Below are 10,819 nucleotides of genomic sequence, written 5' to 3' on the forward strand. Positions count from 1 at the left end.
GGCCACGAGGATCGCTAGTTTGATCAGCTAGCGACTCGCTAACTAAATAAGCTAGCGATCCGCTAGCTGATAAAGGTAGAGAATAGCTAGTGAAAACGCGTAACAATAACTACACTTTTAGGCTAGAAAAAAACGGCTAGGCTTGAAGATATTCCTGAAAAAATCGCATGCTGTATTTTTCAGGGGAATGAATATAACCATTGAAATAAGATTGCATTTATAACAAATTAAATACAAAATGTTAAAACTGGTTTCAATAAAAAATTATAACTGTTAAAGTCATTATAAAATGTTAAAAGAAAATGTATGAATTACTTTTAAAATATAAAAAGTCATTAACAACTAAATGATTATGCTTAAATTAAATTAATTATATTAAAAGTTATTTAAAAATATATTAGAAAAATGAAATAACTAAAAAAATAAAAAGGTGAATAAATAATAAAAAAAATTAAAAAAAAATTTAACTGGAATCACTACACGAGTCAGTGTTTAATTTTCAAATTTTTCTAACAAGACTGTTTAAACCACTTGTTAAAGAGGAATTTCTCTTTCTTGTTGCGAAATATTGATCTTTAGATTTTTCCAAGTATTTCGCAATTAAGGTAGCCATACTGGATTCAGTGGCGATTGGAAATAAACAGTAAGCTGCATCAAAAACCAAACTTTCAATTGGTCCTATAAACCTACGCTTTTTATCTGCACCAGTTCGATTGATGCTGCAACTCAGCTTTTCTGTTACACAAGTTTTTAAAGTATTTTTTAAAAAGTCACTTAGATTTTTCCCACCAATTTTCTTCATCTTTCTGCAAATGATATCTTTATCATTAGAGTCAACTTTTTTTTTTCTAGTGAGTCAAACTCTACAACTGAATTTGCTGATAAATAATCTATATTTATATTTTCGCTATTACCATGGTTTGTGTCTAAAACTGAATGTATAGTAAGCATTTCTGTTTCCAACCCACAAACTTTTCTGTACATGGCATTCACTATAAATTGAATGTCTTCAACAGTATTGCATTCTACATTTTCTTTCAGAAAAAAGTTATTTATTTGGTCTAACCCATTTTTTTTGAGATGGTAACGAAAAGGAAGAAGATGAATGCAATAGTGATTGAATTTGTGAAACAGACTGCAACTCTGATGGAAACACTGTCTGTGTAACTGGCGAGTCATCTACTTGATCCACTGAGGCAGAGACAGACAAAAAGTTCTAAAACAAGATTAACAATCATTATAAATACTCTTAAATGATATAAAAACTCTATCACTATATTCTAATTATTTTATACTGATTTTTTTCATTTAAAAATGTTAACTAAAAAAACAACAAATAAACCATTCAAATGAAACCAAATAAAAATTCTTACTTTCACAAATGGGATAAAAAATTGTTAAAAATGTATACTGAATTGGAATCGGGGAGCTTTGGTGGCTTCCACGATGTCCATGATGGTAAAGACGGTTCTTCACAAAGGCTTTATCTTTTCTCTTTATGTTTTGTAGATTTATAGGAGTTGTTTTTTTTTTCAAATATACTACAAAACAAACAACTTTTTTAGTATATGTACAATCTTAGTTTTACATGTACAATAAACATATACAAAAGCTATATTAATAAGATAGCATACCAGAAATCAAAATAAATGCAGATCATAAATAGTAAAATACCTAAATTAAATACTCAACACATTTTCTGCAATACTTAGTGATTGATTACAATATAAATAGTTTATTAAGTTGATTTAAAAACACTCACATTCAAAGGTGGAATGCTCTGCCTTTTGCTTTGACCCACACGAACAATAAGTCTAAAAACATTTTTGGAAGGGGCCCGCAGGGGAACTGCAGGGGATGTGACTTACTGAGACCGTTTGGTAAGCTTAACTTGTACATCTTGGGACCAATTTACGACCTGCATGACCACATGCATGAGTCGTAAATTGCGCAATTCGCCCTCGATTATATATATATATATATATATATATATATATATATATATATATATATATATATATATATATATATATATATATATATATATATATATATATATATATATATATATATATGTATATATATATATGTATATATATATATATATGTGTGTGTGTGTATGTATGTATGTATGTATGTATGTATGTATGTATGTATGTATGTATGTATGTATGTATGTATGTATGTATGTATGTATGTATGTATGTATGTATGTATGTATGTATGTATGTATGTATGTATGTATGTATGTATGTATGTATGTATGTATGTATGTATGTATGTATATATATATGTATGTATGTATGTATGTATGCATGTACCCAGCCAGCCAACACATAAGGGTACCATAAGGGACCCACACGGGCTTTGATACGGGACCCATATGGGCAACCCGTTGCTAGCCCAGCGGGAGATGCAAACGGGTTCCACACGGGTCCCATACGGGCTTCCCGCTGGGAAAACCATACGGTTCCCGTATGCAGCCCATTTAATTAGCCCATATGGTTACGACTAGGAAAATTTGTATACAGCCCGAAAGGAGCCTGCAAGTATCTGAAGTCTCATAAGCGTGATACTTTTTCATTTAACCTCTGCCTTAAAGTCAATCAGGAAGAAGTCATAAAGAACAAGAAACGTAGAAATAAACAACAAAATATAATTTAAACTAATTATTTCTTTAAAAAAAAGTCACTAATAATATTAAACAAAATTGTCCAAATTTTCTGAAGGTGTTACATAAACAGCATCGAGTTCAGTCGAGTTAACGTTAATAGCAAATTTAGCAGATCTACGACTGTTACTCCCACGATCCCGTGAGTTAGCAAACCATGTTGAAAGTTCACCTTCGATTTCCTTTTGTGTGCAATTTTTTGTGCTAGGATTTAATTTAACGGCACCTATTTTTGAAACAGAAAAGTATTGTTAAAATACACACAGAATTATATATATATACATATATATATATATATATATATATATATATATATATATATATATATATATATATATATATATATATATATATATATATATATATATATATATATATATATATATATATATATAAATTATTAGAAATCACTTATTAATGCTCTACAAATATAATTATATAAACTAAATTTATACTCACTACAAAGAACTAAATGAAGTGCATTTGTTTTAAAAGCCTGTTTTCCTTTTTGCCCTGTCAAATTGAAGCTGCGAGCAAGAAGGCTGTCTAGCAGCATGGGCATTAACCTCATTATAAAATTCCTTAGATTTTCTCCACCAATATCAGCAATATGTTTAGCCTAAAAAAAGTTTAATGCAAGTTATGGTGCAGAGGTATAAAAAAATAAAAACATGAAAATTTGTTAAGAACTGCAATTAAATGTATCCTCTTGGGCAGAAATTACCAGTGGTGTGCCACAAGGGTCAGTAATCGGACCACTTTTGTTTGTACTATTTGTAAACGATTTGCCTGAAACTCTAAGAAAACTAACAAAGCTATATGCTGATAACACCAAAATTATAAATGAAATGCTTTCCAGTGCATCAACTCTTTCTTTGCAATCAGATCTCGATTCAGCTTTTAAGTGGACTCAAGACTGGCTTGTGAAATTTAATATTTCAAAATGTACGGTCATGCGCTTTGGCTGAAATAACAAAAAATCACCCTTTTATATCGATGAACAAAAGTTAAACATAACAGAATCTGAAAGTGATCTTAGAGTAATATTCTCAAGCAATCTGAAATGGAAAAATCATGTAATAAAATGCGTAGGCAAAGCCAACCAAATGTTGGGTCGAATTAGAAAATGCTTTGTTTGCTTAGATATTAGACTGCTAAGAATACTTTATGTTTCTTTTGTGCGACCACTGTTAAAGTTTGCAGTGCAACTTTGATCACCTCTTCGAAAGGGAGAAATTGAGTTATTAGAGAGAATCCAACATCGTGCAACTCGATTAATACCATCACTTAAAAAAATCAACCATGAGTATCGTCTAAAAGCTCTCAACTTGACTACCTTGACAAAAAGGAGAGAACAAGGAGATATGATTCAATTTTATAAATTCTTCAACGGTTTTAATGATTTGGAAACAATAAAAAAAATTAGTATTCAAAAAAACTCAAACAAGAGGTCACAGCTTTAAATATGTCAAAGAAATCACTAAGCATGTCATGAAAACTTTTTATTTAATAGATCGGCCAATTTATGGAATAGCTTCCCAAAAGAATTGGTTAAAGCACAATTAGTTAACAGTTTTAAAGCAGGTCTTGATTGCTGGATGAGCAGCAATTAAGCTAATCGGCTGTCATAGTGTGTTGATACCACACTCACCGGCTCACACCAGTTACAGCATTTACTAATACAAATATTAATTATTAAAATAAACTGTATTTAAATAAAAAATTAAAAAAGAAATTTTAAAAGTAATAATTTTTACAACTATTTTCTTTACTCCTGGATTTTCCAGCTTCTGTGTTAAAATTTCTATTTCTTCCATTGACTTAGCTGGCAGTGGAATACCTTCTGGAAGATCTGGAGAGATATGATCATTCAAATCAAGTTTGCGACGGATAGATTGAATTTGTGCTGTATGCATTGCCTGAGTCTTTTTCATATCTTCCTGATTGCTAATTACAGTTGCTAATAAATTAGCAATCATCTGTAGACTTACAGACTCACCTAAATAGCAAAAGTTTGTATTAAACATAAAAACATTTAAAAAGAAAACGTCAGATTTAAAATACTGGTAATAAAATTTAAGACTATTATCAAATTATTAAAAACTACATCATATACTTTTTATTTTGTTTAATTTTACATAATCATTGTTTTACATATATATTCATATACATTTACTGCTGCCGATTATAGTAAGCAAAACGTGATAAAAAATGTTACATTTCTTTAAGTGTGTTTTAATAGAAAAAGAAAAGGGAAAAGGAAAAAAAATTTAAATAAATTGATCCCTGCCCTAACCCAACCCCTTTTCCCTAATCAGTTGATATATGTAGTGAAGCCCTCGCCTATTCCTAAATCAGTGTGACGCCATAGCACTAACCAAAGTACGCAGTACAATTTATATATAATATATATAATATATATATATTTATATATATATATATATATATATATATATAAATAATAAATTTATATGTATGTATATGCATATGTATACGTATATGTGTATGTATATATATATATATGTATATGTATATGTATATATATAGTCATTTATTTAAGTTAACAATTATATTATATAAATTGCCTAATACCTGCTAATAACTTATTATTATTTGTTGGACAGGTGGTGATTTGTTGAAAAGGTGATGATTTGTTTTGAACAGGGGCAGAGTCTATCAATATGCTTTTCGATTGGGAATATTTTGATGCTGAACTGTTACATCTACAAGAAAAAATTTTGAGCTCAATACCAAACCAATGGTATAACTTAAAACAAGTTAACAATAAATAAAAACATACATATTAATATGTACTAAATATATTATAACTGGTTTAACACTGGCATATGTACTGGTAATAAACTGAAAATAACAGATTTTATAACTGGATATTTTTTATTTTTAAAAATTATTTTCTATTCATTATTAGCAAATATTCCAGTTTATAACAGTTTTTCGCAGATTTTTGAAAACCAGATTTTGAATACTGTTTGTAGTAGACTTGCTTGTTTTTGCTTTATAAACTCTTATACTTAAAGAACTTGAGAAAAAAAACAACTGAAAATCTGGCATATCTGGCAAAAATATATGGTACACCTCATTACATTGAATACAGTCAATTATTAGATAATTGTATCACTACTTCTCTATTTTGAAGTCTAGTCTTGCTGCTGGTAAACCATCAGAATCAAAATTGCTCAACTCAATATCACTTCCATAACTGTAAAAGAAGTATAATAACGTTGAAGTATAATGGGGTTATATATATACATGATTTGATATTGGTTAGTAGTAAATAAATAGTAAATGAAAAGAAAAAAAAGAATATTATATACTACCATAGACATATTTAACACAAGAATAAGTAAAACCTCTTACAAAACCAGTAGACTAAAATAAAATCCCAAAAAAAGTTATTACTCAGTGATAAAAACAGGATGTTACTTACAGATTCAGTAAATTCTGAGGCTCTTTGTGAATGAAAGGCGGAGCAGGTTTGTCTACTTGAGTAACACATATTGCATCATTTTTTCTTTTTTTGTGCCAAGTTTTCTTTTTGCTTTATAAAATCAACAAAATATTAGAATAGTTAACACTGCCATTTTTATGCCTTATTAAGAATAGAGTAATAATAATAGATAGAAACTAAGTAAATAACCAATTCTTTATAAAATTAGATAACACCTTGGTAAAATCTGATCATAATCTTCTTCTTCATTCTCAGAGGAACTAATCATTTTACATCTAAACAGTTTTATAAATTATAAATATATACATGCATACATGGATATTTCAAAATTTATTAAATCATTAAATTACATAATTAAAGTTACCTTCTAACACGTTTCAATGCATTTTCTTCTGACGTATCAAGGTTGGAGGTGTCCTCTGCTCTTTTTGCTTTTGAACGTGCTTCAGTAAGACTGTCTATAAATAAATTAAAAAGGAATACATAAAAAACATTATTGTTTTAAACAGAGGTATTTTTTGCACTGAAACATAAATAGAATATGATTATAAAAGAATAACATTGATTTTACCTGCAATTCCAAGTATTCTAGCATTAAATAAAGGCCAATGCACATCTGGATCCATTAAATTATTTTTAGCTTTTGCAATACCTGTCGGATTTAAATTTTTCCCATTTGGCCAATAGACTTTAACAGATATTTTATTTTTAATACTGGATGAAAGTGAATTGATTTCAACTCCACTTATCCAAGTCAGCGGCACATAATCTGTTGTATTAGTTTCATTGAATAAAACTATTGCATACATATTTACACTGTAATTGTGATACAAATACTGTATTACAAAAATAAAATTTTATATATATATATATATATATATATATATATATATATATATATATATATATATATATATATATATATACATTACTAAATGTACATTAGGTGGCTTTTTCATGCGTAAAATATATACATTAGGGAGACACTTTCGTTAAGGCGACAATTTCGTGTCGCCTTAACGTTTGCACTATCAGTTTGAGCATAAAGAAGCGTGTAACAAGAGTGATTTGTTTAACATGAGTTCTTTTATGTTTCAGCAGCCTAAATATGCATTTGGAACCATTATCAGTGTATTCTAAGTCATTATTTAATCATTATTTGTTTTAGCCTGTATATCTCGATATGTTGATTATGGTACATTAGGGCGACGCGTGCTTAATTGGTTTAAACTGGCATGAATCGTTTGTATATCTGCATTATATTTCTTAATACCAACGCATGAGGTACTTACTTAATTTTAGCCCACTAATAACATCAACATAACGTGTTGTTGTCTCAAAATTGAATTTTAGTTGAATTTAGGATCAATCCGTCGCCGTAATGTATGCATTTTTCACTAACAGTATTTCTTAAAGCACGAGACAAAAAAAACATTTTTTTAAAAGAGTTTTGATGGAATTTGTTTTTATATATCTAATCAATGCGTTTTATGAATAAAAAAGTTATGTTTAATAGAGTTTTTTCCACCATTTGGCTTTTTGTTCTCATTTCCATATATAATTGTTAGATTTTTCATAATGACACGGTGTCGCCTTAATGTAATAGGATAAAGTCGCCTTAATGTATTGCGCTGTAGCTTCTACTCTAAATTTCTATTGGCTGCATACTTTTTAATGTGAAAATATCAAAAAAGATGGTGTCGAATTAGCATTTGGTGTGCCAATGGTTTTTGTGTTTATATTGATAGATAATGCAATAAATGGGTTTTAAAGTATTATTTTTTCTTTTCTGATACATAAATTTTAGTATATAATATATGTACACAAAAATGTAGACTAATGCAACAAAATATATCACATTTTCTGCTATCTGAAAATATGTTTTCACGGTGTGTCAGAATATAGCTGCTTACTACATAACATATATTTTTATTGAACTTATACTAAAGTTGCTTTAATTATGCTTTATAATATATCTAAGTTATAAACATTTTGAAATGCTTACAAGTTGAAAAGTATACTTTTTTTATTTGTTTTATGCTCCATTCACCTATACATTAAAGGTAGCTATATCCATAATAAGAAATTGTTAAGTTTTGTGATATAGTTTTTGCTATATAGCTTTATACTTACTTATACACGTAAATAAAGTCAAAACTATTGCTTATAAATAATTTATAAAGTAGCAAAAAATTTAATTTACTTTAGGGAGCTTAATTTAGTAAATCAAGCTATGATTAGATAAACATTAAATAGAGCTTACTGTAAACAAAAACATTAACTATTTCTTTTATAAGGGTAAAAGCATACTCACATTTGTCTTTAAGTAAGTACTATAGGAGCCTAAGATTTTGTGTGTGTGTGTGTGTGTGTGTGTGTGTGTGTGTGTGTGTGTGTGTGTGTGTGTGTGTGTGTGTGTGTGTGTGTGTGTGTGTGTGTGTGTGTGTGTGATTGTTTCTCCTTATTAAATAAACAGTAATATAATATATAAAATCCCTTATCACTTAATCTTACAATAATTTCATATAAGAATTTCAAAGAAATAGAATGTGTTTTTTGATTTACAAGATTTTTATGTAAATACTGAGAAGACCTGAATTTCTAAAGACACCCATTATCCAATAACACAATGAAATAGTCACTTATAAAATGCTTTATAAATACTCAATATTAGTATGTTACGGAAGATTGCCAGCCTTAAGGAAAAAAAGGCAGTTTGCTTTTGTATAATTATACTAATTTGAAACACCCTTATGAAAAAGTAACAAAAAGTTTGTTAATTAATGTGTGCATCTAGTTTCATATATGAATATATTATCAGCAATAATGTAATACAATTTCTTCTTAAGTAAAATGATTTTTTTTTGTTATTAAGTTTCCCTTTTTTATTGTAAAGTTTCGATTTTTTTTCAACTAATTCTATGAAATAGAGGTAATATAGAAAGTATAATGTAATAGAAACAGGCATTTTTTGTATCATCAACAAAACTTTGTTTCTTACATTCATACATTCATAAAGTGAATTTAGGAAATTTATTCTTCTAATACATTTTTAGTCAATAATATATGGTTCTGTTGTGACAAATAATATATTTGAAATGTTTTTCTTGTTTAGGTTAAACCTACTTCTTCTGTATCTAACTGTTTATAAGGCTACAGTATCACTTGTAAAAGTTGAAAAGAGAATTTTAAAAGAATTAATGTTTACATCTTAATAATTCTTTTAGTTTGGAAATTAGTATTTTGAATCTGGTTTCTTGATTTAGAACTTTTTCTTGCAAAGGTTAATGATAAAGTATTGACAGTATGACATTTAGAATTACAATGAGTAACAAATAGATTCTTAGCTTCAATTTTTGAATTTGAAGATTTGTATTCAAGCTTATTTACCTAGATTTCTGATAAAATACTGATTTTTCTATTTTACTTAATAAGAAATGAAGATTGTTGCTAATTCCCATTATTTCCCATAGATTAGACTGATCTATATTTGCTGGAGAGCTGAAATATTATGTTCAACATGGAGATTTATACATCAATATGTAAAATAAAATGAAGTTTCATTTATTTTCTTAGCTTTCATATTGATTAGCAGACAGTTCAGTAGTTTTTTATAAGAATGATGAAATTTAAAAATTATATTGGTAGATGGCTACCTAATTTTGCTAGATTGCTCGCATTTAGTTTGGTAATAAAAGTAAAAACCACTAAAGTAAATTATTTATTACTTGAAGAAATGTAAATAAAAATGGAGAAATTGTCACATTAAGCATTTTGTGACAAACTTAAACTTTAAAACGCTTGTGTCTTAAATGAAAAAAGAGGCCGCAAAAACCATTTAGAAAGATTAATTTTTTAAATAAGTTTTAGTGAAAGAGAACTGTTTTAAAATTACTTATATTAAAAGAATATCTTTTATTCCTTTTTTCTTATTTTAATTGGACTTTAAGCATTATTTAAATAAAGTCATTTTTTAAATAAATCGAATTCTCTGAAGTTAATTAGAAATGGTGCGTTTTCTTAATTTGTAACACTTAAAAGTTTTTGATGTTACAAATTTGTATTTATCCATATAACGTATTTTTTCTAAATTATTTAAACGGATCAAAGGAAAAATAAGTTTAATGAAATGGCAATTCTGCGCAACCTCTTGGTTTGAAAGACAAAGTTAGAGTAATTTCAGGGTCTTAGGAAGTCCGTAGATAGGTGAAAAATTGGGTACTTAAGTGAATTTTAATTATTAAACGAACAAAACTCGACTTTTTTTTTTTTTGTTAAGTACGGTCGATTTTCTAATCAGAGCCATACGTAGATATGACACTTTACATACTCTAACTATCATTACTTTTTAAACTAACAACTGAGATGAATAAATGATTTCAAAGTATTAATGAACTACTAATTTGACAAAATAACAAATTATCAATTTTAAGAAAAAAATTTAAAAATGGTTCATTGGCAGACAGGTATCTGTCAAAGGAAATAATATTTTTTTATCATCTAAGATCTCATTTCAAGACTACAGTATAATTAAAAAGATTGAAAAAAAATAACTTTTAAAACGGAAAAAAGTATTTCCTTTGCTTTTTGATTTGATTTTTTTCAGAGTTAGTAGAACTTCCAGTAGGTTATTTCATGTGGAAGATTTATTTAATCAAATTTATGAAAAATTAAGTATC

At 27.8% G+C, this 10,819-nt stretch overlaps 1 protein-coding gene and 1 pseudogene across 1 annotated transcript; both read right to left on the reverse strand.

The window, feature by feature from the left end:
* Nucleotides 1-463: 463 nt before the first annotated feature.
* Nucleotides 464-1,936, reverse strand: LOC149892748 (uncharacterized; annotated as a pseudogene).
* A 732-nt stretch (nucleotides 1,937-2,668) lies between these two features.
* Nucleotides 2,669-6,972, reverse strand: LOC145184841 (uncharacterized). The gene is made up of 9 exons (XM_090076829.1): nucleotides 6,712-6,972; nucleotides 6,505-6,598; nucleotides 6,356-6,415; nucleotides 6,120-6,230; nucleotides 5,814-5,891; nucleotides 5,264-5,394; nucleotides 4,429-4,670; nucleotides 3,131-3,290; nucleotides 2,669-2,897 (listed from the first exon to the last, which is right to left on the reverse strand). The coding sequence occupies exons 1-9, from the start codon at nucleotides 6,947-6,949 to the stop codon at nucleotides 2,701-2,703; spliced, it is 1,311 nt and encodes a 436-aa protein (XP_089932955.1). The 5' UTR covers nucleotides 6,950-6,972; the 3' UTR covers nucleotides 2,669-2,700.
* Nucleotides 6,973-10,819: the final 3,847 nt, after the last annotated feature.

Source organism: Hydra viridissima, unplaced genomic scaffold (genome assembly GCF_058129835.1).
Source record: "Hydra viridissima isolate aposymbiotic clone 2 unplaced genomic scaffold, HvirCarnegie_v1 scaffold_1, whole genome shotgun sequence".
Classification (NCBI taxonomy): Eukaryota; Metazoa; Cnidaria; class Hydrozoa; order Anthoathecata; family Hydridae; genus Hydra; species Hydra viridissima.